The 18,249-nt window shown below is 40.0% G+C and overlaps 1 protein-coding gene across 1 annotated transcript in view; it reads right to left on the minus strand.

Moving 5' to 3' along the window:
- ATP13A4 (ATPase 13A4) overlaps nt 1-18,249 on the minus strand; it is a 122,062-nt gene that overhangs the window by 25,685 nt on the left and 78,128 nt on the right. Inside the window, exons 14-21 of the mRNA XM_061168025.1 lie at nt 17,925-17,986; nt 14,294-14,444; nt 12,450-12,536; nt 12,067-12,220; nt 10,792-10,903; nt 3,586-3,710; nt 1,998-2,161; nt 1,059-1,181 (exon numbers count right to left, since the gene is read on the minus strand). Coding sequence (XP_061024008.1) covers nt 1,059-1,181; nt 1,998-2,161; nt 3,586-3,710; nt 10,792-10,903; nt 12,067-12,220; nt 12,450-12,536; nt 14,294-14,444; nt 17,925-17,986 — 978 coding nt within the window. The remainder of the gene's footprint in view (nt 1-1,058; nt 1,182-1,997; nt 2,162-3,585; nt 3,711-10,791; nt 10,904-12,066; nt 12,221-12,449; nt 12,537-14,293; nt 14,445-17,924; nt 17,987-18,249) is intronic.

Here is an 18,249-nt window from a genome sequence, read left to right on the forward strand (position 1 = left end):
TGGAAAAATTGTTTGAATCTAGCAGAAAAACAACCTAATGATGACAGAGTGATTATCTGTAGCCTTTGACTTAACCGTACTATCTGGGCTTGACCAATTGTGAAACTCAGTTGATATCTCCAACCTAATTTGGGCTATGAAACATTAATTGATTGTTGTATAAAAACCTCTACCAGGTCCATCAACCTGAGCCCCATCCGACAGAGTCTAAGTTCTTCTGTTAACAGCTCTATGCTCCCTGCTCTTCTTGGCAATAAACTCAGTTCAGAGTTCACTCAGCTTTAAGTCTTCATTCTTTTTTTCTTCAACAGTACCCAAGCTAATGAGCAATTGAATGCAAATAAATAATTTTGCTTTACTATGAACATAATCCTCCTCTAGTTTGTTTAGATGTTTTATATATATAACTTGCCAGCCCCCACTATGGGTTTAAGTTTGACACTCTTTTGTATAGAGATTGTCTATCAAAAGCCTAGTGGAATTCCTCTACCCTTGGCCTGCCCTTGCTGTGTTGCTTCAGCTGTGTCCGACTCTGTGCAACCCCATGGACTATAGCCCATCAGGCTTCTCTGTCCATGGGATTTGCCAGGCAACAACACTGGAGTGGGTTGCCATTTCCTTCTCCAGGAGATCCTCCTGATCCTGGGATCGAACTCACCTCTCTTAAGTCTCCTGCATTGGCAGGAGGGTTCTTTACCACTAGTACCACCTGGGAAGCCCCATCTTTGGCCTGCCTTCCTGCATAATTGCTGGATTCCACTATCCTGTGAGACCCCCTCAATCGTGGCAGTATAGTGACAGCTACCTAAAAGCAATCTTATCACCTGAGAAGTCACTAATGCTTTAATCCTACAGTTGATGGATAATTGGCTAATCAAGTTTACTTATTTTAAATCTAGCAGGAAATTAAACAGTGACCTCTGCAAAACTATCTGCTTTCCTTATGATACATTCTATAGGTATATCTAACCTAGTTAAAAGTTTGAAATTACTTACTATCATGCTCTCTGACATTGTTAGCATCTTTACCAGGAGATAGGTACCATCTTAGAACTTACCTTTGGCAGTAGGCTACTGAAATGTTGAGTTATAACCTGGAAGGACTTTCCATTTAGAGCAAAATGGTAACTTCCTTCTTTGCTATTATCAGAGATTTCTTCCCTGATATTAATGTAATTGTCCTGCAAAGCAAGACACGTTATTTTAGACTTGATAAGGTGGTTAGGATCACAAGCATATCTAAGCAAAGGCAACTATGATAGTCTGGGGTCTCTCTTTAAAAGTCACACTCCAGCCTTGATTCCTCAGAGAAGCACTTTCTCTTTGCTGGATCAATCTTTGCACATCAATAGCCCTTAGTGAACAGAAGGATAACACTCACGTCCTGTCCGCATCCTGATTTGATCTCAGTGAGTCCCAGAGAAAAGCACATTTCACACATTTTAAGTGTAAAATATGAAAGCATTGCAGCTTAATAAATCTCTCCCTGAAGTGAAAACTTTCCTTTTTTTTTTATTGCTAGCAGAATTAATATTGTTTCACAAGGACACAATAGAGATAGGATACTGACAAGATTGGGGATAAGTGAATAAACTTTTTCCCCCCATCTTGAAGACATGGTCTGATTTTCCAGTGCACACAGGAAATTGTCTCCTAGGGACTAAATCCACTTTGAACTCAATGGGATAGCGGGCAAGCAAGGGGAAAAGGGGAAATTAGATTTGCAGTCCCACTTACTATATTCTTTCTAAAGACTTTTTTAAGTTTAATAGAATGCATTATTTCCAGCATCCAGGAAAGCACCATATTTTAAAACTCAGTATGAATGGTATGGTAAAGTGATATAGTTGAGTGCTTTGAACTGCATACATGTTAGACATCTGAAGAAGTATGTTGACCCCAGGTCACCTGTACACCTCCGCCAGTCAAAGCTGCTCAGTAGCCAACTGTGTGTGATGAGTTAGATAATATGGCAGAAGGTCTGATTTTAGGTATACCTGATTCCTGTATGCAATGTGCTTCTTCTCTTCTAGTAATTTCCAAGAAATAGATGCTGATGAGGACCCAGTTGTTTCATTTGCTTCAATGAGAATGACTTTCTGGCTTTCAGAAACCATTCCAGACTTTCTGCCCACTGTTATTGCAGTCTGAAGATTGTCACCTAGAAGAAAGGAAGAGTACCCCAAAATGGGATTGAAGAGACAGAACCAACTCATGCAGAGCCTGGAAAGCTATGTATAAATACTTATAAACTGTGTAAAATGATGTGTAAACATAAAAATATATAACTGAATCACTGGTGTACACCTGACAGTAACACAACATTGTAAGTCAACTATACTCCAATAAAAACTTTTAAAGAAAGACTCTAACCCAAACTTCCTATACCTAGACAAGACACCATTCCCTTGTCAAAGCCAAGAAAGATATTTTAGGGTATATAATAAATCAGAAAGCATATCTCCCTTTCACCTCATCCAAAGACAATTCTTCAGAAAAATTACAACCAAGCAAGAAAAGAAGCAGAACAGAAATTTCAATATGAGGAAAGCGGTGAAGAGGGAAGGCTGTGAGCCATGAGTTCTTACTTCTACATAAATCTAACTGGTTAAAAATAGATTCTGAAAATGTATACAATAATTGCTAAATAAAAATTTTGAAACAGAAGAGTCATAATATAAGGGGAATTCTAGTTAAGTAGTAAATTAACTCAGAAACACCTAAAAGTTGGACTGAGGGGCTCAGAAAAGAGAGGGTAAAAGTGATCCAAAAATTTCTTGGTTTGGAGGGACGGGTAGTGGAGGGGAATAGAGAAGTACCAAAGGGGAAATGAATGTACACTTGAGTCCCCAGGATAGAACTGAGTTCAAGGGCAGTAAGGTGGAGAGAGAATTCTTTGGTGGGAAAGACTGTATCTTGATTCCACAATTCATAGAGCTAAATGCATCTGACTTTGAGAGCAGAGAAAGGGAAGGCAACACACACTCAAAAAACATGAATATTTAAGGAATTCATTGACTCTCCACTCAGAAGCATTCATTAGGAAATTTTACACATTTCTCTTGCGTGATCCTTTCTCATCATTCCCTTATTTGTGATTTGGGGTTTGAGAGTGAGACTACAGGGACATTTCATAATTTCCAGAATCATAGATCTCATTTGATGGGCCTTCAGCGTAGTGTACAGACCACGCTGACTAAGCATTCTTCTTCTCTGAATATTTAACAATAAAATCAACATCTCTGCATGGCTTAAGTCTTCTTATTCAAGTGTTATTTCAAAAGTCCCCTATCAGAAAGAACACCTCATCCAAAGTAGCTGGTCAGACACACTTAACCACATCAGCCTGTTTTGTTTTACGTAGCTTATAATATTTACTGTTAGCTGTTTATTTTCTTTCTTAACCCATGTGAATGAAAACTCAGTGATAACAGTAACTTTGCCTTTTTTGTTGCCCATCTCCAGCATCTAGAATGGTGCCTGGCCCATATCAGGGAGTCAAAAAGACTTGCTACTTTTTGAGGGAACTGTGTCTAATTCTGCATCAAATTCTTTATGTTTTCACACACATATTTTGTTCTATACCTGTGATCATCACAGTCCTTATCCGGGCTGAGATGAGCTCTTCAAGGACAGGTTTTGTCTCTTCCTTCAGTCGATTCTCCAAGATCAGCAGTCCCAGAAATATCAGGTCTGATTCTACCTGCTCCCTGGAAGTATAAGAATGATTGAACAGAAATCACCCACTATAGTCTTTCTTACAGGAAGCAAAAAAAAAAAAACAATGACAGACATCTTCCCCTCAGAGTGGTCCCTACTCACTCATTCATGCACCATTGCTGGGGCCCTGAATATGTGCAGGAACTTTCCAGAAAAAAGACAAGAGAGAGCACAAGGACATGGAGACATTTGCTCTGATGGAATTGAGAGGAAGAGAGGGTGCTTATTCAGTACAAGATTTACTTTAATCTTGGTAGAGAATGAATGAAATAGCCACAAAATTGTCTTCCATCAGATGGGGTGATTTTTGTCACCTCATCTGTTAGCAACCACCAGAAAGAAGTTCTAGCTCTGATACAAAACATCATGAAAAGTAAGTGCAGCACAGAAAAATAAAATAAAACACTGGTTTCTCTAGAAATCAAAGCTATCATCAGTACTGTTTTGGTCCCAAGAGGCATGAGGCCATAGTCTCAAAAAGAGCTCTTCTTTTGAAACCAAGCTTCTCCCTCTCTCTGCCTTTCTCTGTGTGTGTCTCTATCTCAGTGGATAGCGTTGCTCTTCTACATAAACTGTGACTGTTTCTGCAAACAAATGAATTTTCTGAGGCTCCTGCCCATCACAAGAACATTTCCAAGACACTCCACAGGACTAAGTGCAGGAGAGTACCTCTGGGGTTGGGGTTTCAGTGATTCTTTCATGATTCATTTATCTGAGACCCAGATACGTCTAGCAGACACAAGAGCAAGGCACCAGCACCTCTCAAGTCTGGCCCAAGGACAGAGGAACGCAGAAGAACTAAACTGCCTTGCTTGCCGTGTGTGTCTCAATGCTGGGCCTCACTTCAACCAGCAGCCCAAACTAGAATTAGGGACACTCCCCAGGTCACTGCTAACATCTCCACAAGAGTGGCAAGGAAGTAGATATAACTTGAACTATTCACCTCAGAGCTGGCTCAGAAAGATAGCACTCCCTATCCTTCTGAACCTAGCATTTAAATCTCTCCATAATCTGAGTCCAAAAGATCTTTCCAGCGTTATCTATCACTAAATTCTTCATACACCCCAAATTCCAGCCAAGTTGGACCATGGGTATGTTCTGTACACAACCATCCTTAAACATTTGCTCTAGACTGCCAGAGGACATTTCTTCTTACTTCATAGAAAAGGTTATAAGTTCCCTGTGATCTGCCATGGAAACCCTTCCTATATTTTGAAATCAAGCTCACATGCACTTCCCATGAAGACTTCCCCAAATAGAAATACTTTCAGTCTCAACCTATTACTTCTACCTCAGTTCAGCTTGTATTTTATTTGTCATTCTTTACTATTTGATCTACCTCTCTGTCTCTGATCCTTAAGAGGAAACTTGCTTGGTTCAATGACAAGTTCAACAACACCCATGTGGTGCCCAGCACAGAGGATGTGCTCAGCAAATATTTGCCAGTTGCAATGCTCTACTGCCTAGTGTAACTGTTTTTCCCAGGCAGCCCTGGAAAATTCATTTTCTCTTTCAGAAATTCTACTGCCAGAGGGTTCTCATGGGAAATGAAGCCAGCAAATCTGTCAGATCAGTAACCAGTTAGTGGACATCTAAATAAATGGAAGAACTTTTCTGTGGCTCAGTGGTAGAGTCTGCCTGCCAATGCAGGAGACACGGGTTTTATTTCTGGGTCAGGAAGATCCCCCGGAGAAGGAAATGGCATCCCACTCCAGTATTTTTGCCTGGAAAATCCCATAGATGAAAGAGCCTGGTGGGCTACAGTCCATGGGGTCACAAAAGAATCAGACATGATTTAGTGACTAAACAACAATAACAACAAAATAAATGCAAAGAACAGGGCTCAGAAAAGAGGAAGAGAATATACAGGGATTATAGCAGTTTCTAACTCCAGAAACTTGACATTCAACTTGAAGGACAAGATTAATCCTGACCACTTTGATTACATGGAAAGCTGGGGAAAGTATTGTGATTGTGTACAAATAAGAGTCCTCTGGCGTCACAGAGGATGGTGTAATCATTTCTGGGTGGAATGACTGGAGAAGCCTTCCTAGAGGAGGTGATATTTGAGCTACTTTTTGAAGGATAATGTAGTTGATACCTAACTGAGGTCCTCCAACCTTTTTAGTAGTCTTCATACACAGGCATCAGGTTTGAGATATTGTCAGAGATCACTGACACGGTCCAACCACAAGGCACCAGGCATGAAGAAAATGACTGCAGTGTCAAGATCTGGCAAAGTCTGCAACCCACTTCAGCACTCGTTTTTCTGGTTCCTCTGGCATGTGGATTCAGTGCATAATAATCAGGAGCCCAGTATTCTAATCCAAGCTCTGCGGCTACCCTGCTGTGTAACCATGGGCAAATCACTTTCTTTGCCTGGCAATTTATCTCTACTTTTTCAAAAGCAGGTGATGAAAATAACAAACCTGCAAAGTCTCTCCTAGCTCAAGTGTGACATAATTCTCTTCTTTCAATCTAATCTAGAAAATGAAATGAGGAGGACACGGTCCCTTGAAGGGGTTCACACTCTGTAACTTGGAATAGCATGCTATCTTTTCCTGTTTCCTGCACAAACATTATACTCCTCCTGAAGCACCTAAAAATAATGAAGAATGGTGAGTGTAATACAAAGGAGCACTGTCACTCCAGTGATTACACTTTATGTTCTTAAAATCCATGTGATTTTTAAAAGATGGAATAGGCATAAAGCGAGCCATGAACCATCATAGAAATTATGATATTAGTGCTGGAAGCACTCTGAGTAAACACACACACCAGAAAGAATGTTCTGCTTTAATCATGGATTAGAAAGGCAAATTTCTATTTAGTAAAATTGACTTAGCTAGAAGTAGATATGGTGGTGATGCAGCTCTAACACAAGATGGGCCAATTGACAACCTAAAAGATCAGATTCTACCAATAAACTTGGATATAGACCTTATCACATTTTGGAAAGTTGGAATTTGAATGCTGTGGGCTATGTACTCTCCTGTCTGCTGCTGCCCTCACCACAGCGCCCCTCCCAAACATGTGCCCCTATCGTGAGCACTTTGTTATATTCACAAGCTCTAAAGTCATGAGTCTGAAACTTGATACACAAATATATCATCATAGTAATCAGAAGCAACAGTGCCTCAGCCAGAATCTTGATATATATGTGTCAAAGGACTCTCAGGAAACAAGAGACTTTCCAATTCTGCCACATCCCTGACCTAAGCATCCTCTTCTTTAAATTGTGAGATTCAGTCTCAAAGTTCACTTTTAGCTCTCTGACTTGAGTGACCTGGGTTGGTTAAAATACAGCAAAGATCCAGAACTGTAATAGCCAAAGTTTTAAGGGTCACAGTACACTGGCCCACTCTTCTTGGGCCAATAAGTCCAGGGAGTCAACACTCAATGACTTTGGATGAGTCACTTCCCCCTCCAGGCCTCACCCACCATTGACAAAGGCGGGGTTGAAACTGATCAGTGATTCTTAGCAGGGGCGATACTGCCTCTCAGTTCAGTTCAGTTTAGTCACTCAGTCATGTCTGACTCTTTGCATCCCCATGGACTGCAGCACACAAGGCTTCCCTGTCCATCACCAACTCCTGGAGCTTACTCAAACTCATGTCCATCAAGTCGGTGATGCCATCCAACCATCTCATCTTCTGTCATCCCCTTCTTCTCCCGCCTTCAATCTTTCCCAGCATCAGGGTCACTTCAAATAAATCAATCCTTCCCATCAGATGGCCAAATTATTGGAGTTTCAGCTTCAACATCAGTCCTTCCAATGAATATTCAGGATTGATTTCCTTTAGGATGGACTGCTTGGATAAAAGCATCAATTCTTCAGCACTCAGCTTTCTTTATAGTCCAACTCTCACATCCAGACATGACTACTGGAAAAACCATAACTTTGACTAGGCGGAACTTTGTTGGCAAAGTAATGTCTCTGATTTTTAATAATTGCAAAGTAATGTCTTTGCTGTCTAAGTTAGTCATAACTTTCCTTCCAAGGAGCAAGCGTCTTTTAATTTCTAGGCTGCAGTCACCATCTGCAGTGATTTTGGAGCCTAAAAAAAAAAAAAAGTCTATCACTGTTTTCTATTTTTTCCCCGTCTATTTGCCATGAAATATGGGACCAGATGCCATGATCCTAGTTTTCTGAATGTTGGGTTTTAACCCAACTTTTTCACTCTCTTCTTTCACTTTCATCAAGAGGCTCTTTAGTTATTCTTTGCCTTCTGCCATAAGGGTGGTGTCATCTGCATATCTGAGGTTCCTGATATTCCTCCTGACAATCTTGATTACAGCTTGTGCTTCATCCAGCCCAGCGTTTCTCATGAGGTACTCTGCATATAAGTTAAATAAGCAGGGTGACAATATACAGCCTTGATGTACTCCTTTCCCAATTTGGACCCAGTCTGTTGTTCCATGTCCAGTTCTAACTGTTGTTTCTTGACCTGCATACAGATTTCTCAAGAGGCAGATCAGGTGGTCTGGTATTCCCATCTCTTGAAGAATTTTTCACAGTTTGTTGTGATCCACACAGTCAAAGGCTTTGGTCTAGTCAATAAAGCAGAAGTAAATGTTTTTCTGGAACTCTTGCTTTTTGAGGATCCAACAGATGTTGGCAATTTGATCTCTGGTTCTTCTGACTTTTCTAAATCCACCTTGAACATCTGGAAGCTCACAGTTCACATACTGTTGAGGCCTGGCCTGGAGAATTTTGAGCATTACTTAGATAGTGTGTGAGTTGAGTGCAATTATACGGTAGTTTGAACATTCTTTGGCATTGCCTTTCTTTGTGATTGGAATGAAAATGGACCTTTTCCAGTCTTGTGGCCACTGCTGAGTTTTCCATATTTGCTGGCATATAGAGTGCAGCTCTTTCACAGCATCATCTTTTAGGATTTGAAATAGCTCAACTGGAATTCCATCACCTCCACTAGCTTTGTTCGTAGTGATGCTTCCTAAAGCCCACTTGACTTTGCATTCCAGGATGTGTGGCTCTAGGTGAGTGACCACACCATTGTGGTTATCTGGGTCATGAAGATCTTTTTCGCATAGTTCTTCTGTGTATTCTTGCCACCTCTTCTTGATATCTTCTGCTTCTGTTAGGTCCATACAATTTCTGTCCTTTATTGAGCCCATCTTTGCATGAAATGTTCCCTTGGTATCTGTAATTTTCTTGAAGAAATCTCTAGTCTTTCCCATTCTACTGCTTTCGTCTATTTCTTTGCATTGATTACTGACGAAGGTTTTCTTATCTCTCCTTGCTATTCTCTGGAACTCTGCTTTCAAATGGGTACATCTTTCCTTTTCTTCTTTGCCTTTTGCATCTTCTATTTTCTTAGCTATTTGTAAGGCATCCTCAGACAACCACTTTGCCTTTTTGCATTTCTTTTCCTTGCAGATGTTCTTGATCCCTGCCTCCTGTACAATGTCACAAACCTCTGTCCATAGATCTTCAGGTACTCTATCAGATCTAATCCCTTGAATCTATTTGTCACTTCCACTGTACACTGCCTCTAGAGGACATTTTGGAAACTTTTTAGGCATGCAAAATGTTACCCTGCATCCCACATGCCTTTTTTTTTTTTTTATTAGTTGGAGGCTAATTACTTTACAATATTGAAGTGGGTTTTGTCATACATTGACATGAATCAGCCATGGAGTTACATGTATTCCCCATCCCGATCCCCCCTCCCACCTTGCCTTTTGAATATTTTACAGGATTCATGGACACTAAAAACATTCATGGATATATTGCAATAAGCAAATATAAAATTGTTTATACTTCCCTAAGTTCTGTCTTACATATAAACACAAAGTATTTTTTACATATTTTTAATATTGCAATGAGTTTTCCAGGAATATAATATATATTGAGAGGAAAGTGTTCTATTATATTCAGTTTTAGTAAGAATTTTTAGTCATTTCACAGAGTCACCTCATTGACAGTAACACTGCCAGAGATACCTGAGTCTCCAATGAATAAAACACCTGTATCAGTCTGCTTTCCTTCCTGTTACATGCCCAGTGATTCTACATACCCAGTGTAAGCAACATATTGTTTCATTTTGTTTTAATGGAGTCAACTGATTATTTATTGAACTATTTATTCCTTTTTGTAAGGCATTATAATTTTTGCTATATAGGAGGGCATTATATTTCTTTTTTTAAAGAGACTATGTGCAGATCAAGTTACATATGAATTTTATTTTCTTACATTAAGGGAAGTGATACCTAATAGTTATAGTAAGAGAGTGTTGAATCTGGCACGGTTGAAAACAATTACATTAGACCTCCCAAATTTAAAATCCTAAATAACAAACTAAGCCTTGATTATCTCCATAGCAGTGACACCAATAGTAGCTGACATAGAGTATTGGACATGACTTGAAAATGAACTAAATACCATTGCCTGAAAACAAGGGAAAATAAAACAACAAATAAATTTGAACTACTAATCACTCCAGTACATTTTAACTTTTGAGCATCCTGATTTTAATCTATCTATAACGAAACCCTCTTCTCTGAAATTTTTCTTGTTTTTCTATAAGAATTACCTAGATTATATGTTGGGTCCAAGCTATATTTATTTGTTTTATTAAGTTGTGTACTTTTTATCAAGATTTTTTTTCAGGAAAGTGTTATGTTTTCTAACTTTCAACAAATTCACCAACTTTGACACAAAATAAAAATAATAAAACCCCCAAATAGCTAAGTAATGAAAAACAAAAAACAATTTAAAATCAAACTTATATTTGGTTCAAAATGAGAGCAGGACCACAATTTCAAACTCTCTGAAACATAGGTTATATTCATATATTTTGTTTCACAAAGCTGTACAACCATATTTTACAATTTTTACAGCTATTTCTGGTCAATTCTCCCAGTCAAGTTCACATCACCTTTGTGATTTAGCCAGGGCAGGAATGACTATATCCGGATTTACTAAGTTCAAGGACATTTTTTACATACAAATTCAGTAAGCTGTGTTGCTGAGTCCACTGCCGAGTCTGGTATATCTTCCCATGAAACCATTCTGCTTTACCAAAATTCTCCCCTCCACCCTCTTACCTCATCAAGGCAGAGATGTGGTGGTCCATTTCCAGCTTTTTGTAGGCCAGTCCTATGACCCGGAAGCCCTGTGTCGTGTAAATCTGAAGTTCACTAACAAAACTAGTTGGTACTGTTCAGAAAATAACACAAGATTAGTGTGCAATATGAACTCAGTTGGTACTGGAGGAGAAATTCCTTGCAAACAGAACCAACACTTGCCCAATAAAACACACCTCTACAAAAGGTATGCAAACAAGTCAGTGGGAACTTTAAATATCACTACTTTGTCATGGTTGACTTCTTGGGATCCAGTTAAGCAGAAGTGAAAAGGAAGTACTCAAAAGAAAAAAAAAAAGAAGAAGAATGAGGAAAGTGTATAATTCTTTTTTCTCCAGTTTAACCAACAAAAATTTATTGAGAGTCTATTATGGATCAGGCATTGTTTATGCAGAGATTGAACTGTAATCCCTGCTCTGAGGGTCTTTGTCTAGTAGGGTAACAGCCAGTAGACCAAGAGTACAATTGAATGAGACACTTGCTATAATCCAGGCAACTGGGCAGCACACTTTGGGAGCATTAGTGCATCATCTACCAGACTGGGAGATGGTGGTCAGATGGAGAAGGAAAAGGGCATTTGGCTGAGAGAGCATCATGTACTCAGACATGGGGCCATGAGGCAGTAAACCTTGACAGTTCAGCTCAGGGGAAGCTGAGCCTGTGAAGACCTGTGAAGACAGGAGTAGTAAAGAAAATCTAGAAAATGTGATAGAAGTCAGATCATGAAGGCTTTAGATATGATTCTAAAGGAGTTTGAGATTATCCTGGAGCCTATGAGAAGAAACCAAAGAATGGAAATAGGAAATCACAATATAATTATGCTACGTGACAGAAAAAGATCTGCGCATAGTGTAAAGGATGAATCAGATAAGGGCATATTGGGGAGGAGGAAGCCAATTCACTAACTATTGAAGTGATCTGGGAGAAGGATGATGAGGGCCTGAGCTGATGGAGTGACAGAGCCATGGATTAGCAATTGACAAGATAGACGTGCTGAGGGAGAGACAGGAATCTAGAAAGAATCCTATATTGGGGTGGGGGAGTAATGCTTTCATTCACTAAATTAGAAAATACAGAGAGTGAGAAAGATAAGCTTGATTTTGGTACTGAGTTTGGAACACCAATGCCTCATCAGATTGTGATGGCCAGTAGACAATTAGATTCGCCAGTCTAGTGCTGAAGGGACATATGTGGGTTGGAAATACAGATTTTCCTGTTGTAAGTCTGAGCACTTACCTGTCTCAGGTTGGCAAAAGCTGGCCACCCTCTCTGGCGCACCTTTCATGAATACCAGCTGGTCACCCCCCATCTCTTGGACAATGACTGTCATCCTCTGCAGCACTGATGAGAATGGGAACTGATGCAGGATTGCAATTCCTTCCACTGGGACCTGGTTGAGGGATGGGGAATGGAGATGGACATGCCACATAGCTTCTAGCTATGGGGAATTAGTTACTCCTCCCCCAGTCCTCAGTTTAGCAAATAAGGGAAACAAGGGCTCACCAATTTTCACACACAGAAATCAAAGAAGACACATTTCTGAACTTTCAAAATTGTGGGTCTCACAGGACTTTCCCTCTGAGTTGGGTGTTGTGGGGTAGAGAGCAGGCAAGGCTTACCTGACTGGATGTTCCACAGGGCTTAACAACCACGGCACATCCTGGCACTCCCTTGAGGTGGAAATCGTCCCCGGAAACCACCATTTCCTATTTCATACAGAATATTTCATTGTAGAGATTTCTTTCCCATTCATCCACTAATACTGTGCTCAAACCCTCCCCTTGAGAAAATCCTCAGACCATCTCAATGTATTCTCCCTCAGCTACATGGAGGTGAACCAGACTTTAATTCGCCACACACAAAAAAATAATGCATCGGAAATACCATGGAACTTGAAGGTCAGACACTTCTGAATTATTCACGCAATTTCTCCTGCTTTCTCTGCTGGAATTTGTGGCATAAAGGCTTTCTCCATTTCAGAGGGCTTAACTTGAAAACACTGAGCATGAATAGCCAGTACCTTATTGTCTTTCTTCTCCTGGTTCACTGTTGCTCCTGCTCTTTCCTCTCTGTCTAATTTGAATGGACGGTCTTTAGGGTACAGGAGGGCAGGGACTGTGATGTACATGGTTAACTTTTGGTAAACAGTAATTGCTATAATAATTATCCTAAATTATAGGCAAAGGAACCTTTTACCCAAAGATGCCATAATGCTTTATAACCATCTCTTGGAGTGGCAGAAACAAAAAAATCTCAGAGAGGAAATTATTACTTAGAGAGTAACCCAGGAAGGATGAAGAAAGTTACATCAGACTGCTACAGATGCATGCCCTACACATGCATGCATGTGGTGGTTTATTTGCTAAGTCATATCGGACTCTTTGTGATCCCATGGACTATAGCCCACCAGGCTCCTCTGTCCACGGGATCTCCCAGGCAAGAACATTGGAATGGGTTACCATTTCCTTCTCCAGGGGATCTCCGGACCCACGGATTGAACCCGTGTCTCCTGCATCGCAGGCAGCTTCTTTACCGACTGAGCCACAGGGAGGCCCCATTAATGCTGGAAGGGACCCTAAAGATCGTCTCTTTCAGTGAGGATCTTACACATGTTATTACACAGACCTGGAACTGAACCAGGTTACAGAGAGTGGAGTGGGCTGTGGCTAAGTAGGTGGGGACACGTGTTCCCTAAGCTGTACCTTCACTCCCCATCTTCTATCTCAACTAGAGTAACTCCAATGATTTGTTTTGGGTAGGGTGCTTTTGAATAAAGTTTACTTTTAAGAAAAGATTCCAGCTTTTTTGTTTTCTTTCACAGGAACACTGCTGGTCTAGTTCAATCTCCTCATTTTAAAGTCATGGAAATCCCCAACAGTACAGATGACCTCATGAGGTCAAGGAGTCAGAGCAGAGCCAAGACGAGAACTGGGAGGGTCAGATACCTGGTCCTGAACAAGACCATTTGCTCTGAAATCCACTTCAGAGTATCAACAAAAGCTCTCATGGTGTTCTTTTTAGTGCCTAGTCTTAGAGACAAAATTATACTAAAGTTATAGAAATAAAACTCCTGGTAACAATGAATTACCCTAAGCACTGGGGAAGTGATGCTTCCTAATCCCCACGTTCTAGAAAACTTTGAAATCAGACATGGCTCATATTGTAGTTAAGAAGTTAGAACATAATTATATATTAATTATACTGAGACTATTGAGCTGGTAATAGATTCCAGGCACAGTACCAGGGATTTCTTAAATGCATCGTTCCATTTAATCTTCACAATGACCCCAATACAGAAATACATTGTACAGAGCAGAAAACAGTTTAGAAAACAGTGAGCCTGCCCCTCACTGCCACACGTAATCCATATTGGAGACCTCCAAGTACTGAAGAGCTGTGATAAAACCTGGGTTGGCCTGGCCTTCAAGAAGCTTCTGAAGATCTCTGAAAAGCAGAGGCTTACCCAGGTGGTGGCCTCAAACATTTTGAGGTCCAGTGGGTCTCCCTGGATGGTCCCGTCAAGGAGGATCAGAGAGTGGCAGCTGGTCATAGCCGCACACAGTGGGCCCCATGGCAAAGTCCTGCCTGAGGTAAAGCTGTGGACTTCCTGGAAACTAAAAGAGAAAAGGGAAAGGACTTTAGTCCTATTCCTCCAGGCCAAAGTGAAGCTTCTGGAGGTAACTATCTTTTAAAAATACAAGTCAATATGCTTTGTTGCATTACATACTCACTTTCTAATCCCCTCAAATGAATAGTGTTTCATTCAGCCATCATCCTTACATGAGTTCAGTGAGTATGAGAAAGGTCCTGAGGCTCTTTCAAGCTCTTTCTTTCCTCTTTCCCCTATGTCCCGCTCTGGCACTGATTTAAATCCAGAGGTATAGAAAGAGCTAGAAGCACCACCCTTAGTTCTAACTGCGTCTACTCCCACCTGAACTTCTGGACCCACTATTTCCTATGCTGTGAGACAGAACAGGCTAGCTCATACTACAGCTTCTTGTGTGTATATATATATATATATCGCCTTCAATCTATCCTTCAGGGCAGGGTTGTTTCTTCCACATCTCTCTTCAACATATCTGATGTTTGGTCGACGGCAGACAGTTGACAAATATAAATGTAAATAAATGAATGAGTTGGTTACTGGAGATCCGAGAGACCATAATGTTAAATAAATGAAAAAATTTTTAAACATTTAGAAAAGGACACTGCATTTTCCTCTTCCACCCCAGCATCTAGGGTCTATATTGCAAGCACCATGTCCATCACTTCCTATAGAAAGTGGCCTCATTTAAAAATTTACCGAGATACAACTCAAATGTCACATGCAGGGTTCTTTCACTAATTCAGAATTGAAGCTACCAAATTTGGCCTTGGTGCTATGAAAGGATATCCTCTTATTGGTAAAGCCCTTCTTACACGTGTTGCACAGTAAGCGATTTATAAAGCAGTCTGTCCTACTTGGAGAATCCTGAGTAGCAGAAGGTGTTTCCCAGATCGAGGCCAAATCTGTTTCTTGGAACCAGTCAGAATCCACTTGCCCATCCTCCTCCACATATCCACTTCTCTCAGATTTGTTGGCCAGCTTGGTTGTACACACTTTATTACTCCCTTCCTCTGGGGTTACACAGGAACCTCTAGCTGTGCCTCCAATATAGTTTCCAGACCCCTGAACTTCCTAGTTACTCTTTCTTGGAAGAGTTTGTATTTTTCGCTTTTCCCCATAGTTTGTCTTAAAATTTGGTCTTCAGGATCAGACTATTATTTCTCATGATATGGACACTGTGTTTCCCTTGGTTTCACTAGCCTTTTGTTCCTGAAAGCAGGTATGGCAGAATATTAACTCATAACCTAAGCCATTTTTCTTCCTGGCTTCCTCATTCAAGCTTCCTTAAGAGCTCAAAAACCTCTTGACTGATTACTGACCTTGTAGATGATGGTATCTATTATTATATCCTGAAAGTTCAAGCACCTCAGTGGTTACAATGTGTCCCTGGTATTTTAGTAAACAACTAAAAGGAAGCAATCACCATCAGGGATTAAAACAGGTTCTCAAGCTCACACTGTGCAGCAAATAGATCAGGAAAAAATAATCTTATTTTTAACACAGCACAAAAACTGTCTTCCATATGTAATTCTGAATACATAGTTCTATATTTCTGAGGATTGGGCTAGACTCTGATTTGTACAACAAATAAGTAGAATTCTCTGTCATCCCTGTCCTTGAATTTTTATTTGAATGTTTATGATATATCAAGATCAGGTAGTCAGGTAGATTTCCAATGGTTTTGAAGTACCTGGCCCATTGGGAAGGCCCTCTTTGGAAAAGATAAGAATTATTAGAATGACCTTACATTTTACAATAATATATTTAGTAGCTTTAAATCAAGTGTCGACTTCTTACTTAGAACTCAATCTGTTTTCTCTTATTCTACTAATTAAATTTGCCATTTTTTAAAAAATTAATTGCTCTTTTAGTCACTTGGAGCCAACTTTGACCATTTGGAGAAAGGAAGGGACTGGGAAAGAGAGTGACAGACTGAATTAATCCATCAATAATCTAAATATTATATCAATTAGTTTTATTAAAATTGACAAGTCACTTTTAGAAACAGAAAGTTTTAAAAGCTTTGTGAATAAGATGATGCTAATTCAATAAGCAGAAGAGCATTCAAAAGACAGAACATACTTAGTACATTTTAGATAAACATTCATTGTGCGTCTACTGTGTATGCCAGCTATAGAGCTATATGGCACTAGGGACAAATTTAATAAATAAGAAAAAGTGCTCTCTAAATCCTCACATATTTGGATAAATTCATACACTTTTTATAGAAGCTGGAACAGAAAAATACTAATAAACAAGACCGGCTATATATCCAAATCTATATTTGAGAGGAAAAAAAAAAAACTAGAAACTTTAACACTTACAACAGCCTTCTTCTATAGACTAAAATGGCTAGAAGCACCAGAATCAACTTTTTAACCCAGGAAATGGACTTTTATCTTAATGGAATATTAATATGAAAATGTATTAAATATATATAATTAAAATAAGTTATGGATAAGTCACATGCATTTGCATAATGCAGAAGAATCATGATATACCTTTTATGTATAAAATGCTTACATTGCAAATATGAGAGGGAAACACTCCCATTAAAAAAACAAAACCTGAAATCAACTATTGTTGCTGTTGAGTTGCTCAGTCGTGTCTGACTCTTTGTGACCCCATGCACTATAGTCTACCAGGCTTCTCTCTCCTTGGGATTTCCCAGGCAAGAATACTGGAGTGGGTTGCCATTTCCTTCTCCAGGGGATTTTCCTAACCCAGGGATCGAAGCCGGGTCTCCTGCATTGCAGGCAGATTCTTTACCATTTGAACCAAGAAATCAACTATTCCTCCATTTAAAAACAAGCAAACAAACTCAAAACCTGAATTTGTCAAATGTTCATGTTCAGATGAGACTGAAAGTTGTAGTGGGAAGAAAAAGGAGGCTGTGAAACAAACTCAAATGAGAGAGCCCCAGGAGAGGCACAAGCAATAAATCTTTACTACCTTGAGTTGAAAATTGTCAAAATGGAATCCTTTCTGGCCAGAAAAAGAGGAGTTTCCAGAAGCCAGAACTAGAATATAAAGGAAAATGAAGTACACTAGCTGTAGTTCCGCAGATATTCCTCGTGCTGAAATTTGGTGTCTACAAGTCAGGGCCATGGTCCTCCCAGCACATGGAAAGGCTTCAGTTTGTGCTATGAACATTAACTCCTTGAAGGAGAGTGTCCAGGTATTGCCCAAATGACGTACACTGGCCCCTGACTAATATGCTGATAGCCAATTACATGTTAGCAAGACGAATGCAGTGTCGAAACTTGCCCTTCATTTCCTGGGTTCTGTGAGTATCCTGGGGCTGGGACAGGGGTGGAGGGAGGATGCACATTTTAGTGAGTTTGGAAATAGTGAAGAAAAATGAAGTTTGGCAATCACTCTGACAATCACTGCTCACCAAAGCCAATGCCAGAATCTTTTCTTTATTAGTGTTCAGGAAAAAACTGGGAAAAAGGAAATGATAATGCATTTGGTCCCGAGTACTCACCCATTCCCATCACAGGGCATGACTCCCCAGAGATCCAAGCCATCCCTTGTTAAGGTGCCTGTCTAAACAGAAACAAGAGCTCACTTTACTCTGAAGATTCAGCAGCCCATAGTGACACCAGTGAGTTATGCTTTAACAGGAAAATGTATGTCAAAAGCCCATGGTCAAGGTCAGCACTTCGAGGAGGGACACAGTCAGATGGGTATCTGGAGTCCCGGGTGGAAGCTTTGACGAACTCACACAAGTTGTGGGACAAACTGGCACTTAATCTCTTTGAACTTTAGTGTTCTCGGAGATAAAGGGAAGAAAACAGTTACTGCCTACA

The sequence above is a fragment of the Dama dama genome, chromosome 19 (assembly GCF_033118175.1).
Source record: "Dama dama isolate Ldn47 chromosome 19, ASM3311817v1, whole genome shotgun sequence".
In the NCBI taxonomy this organism is placed as follows: domain Eukaryota; kingdom Metazoa; phylum Chordata; class Mammalia; order Artiodactyla; family Cervidae; genus Dama; species Dama dama.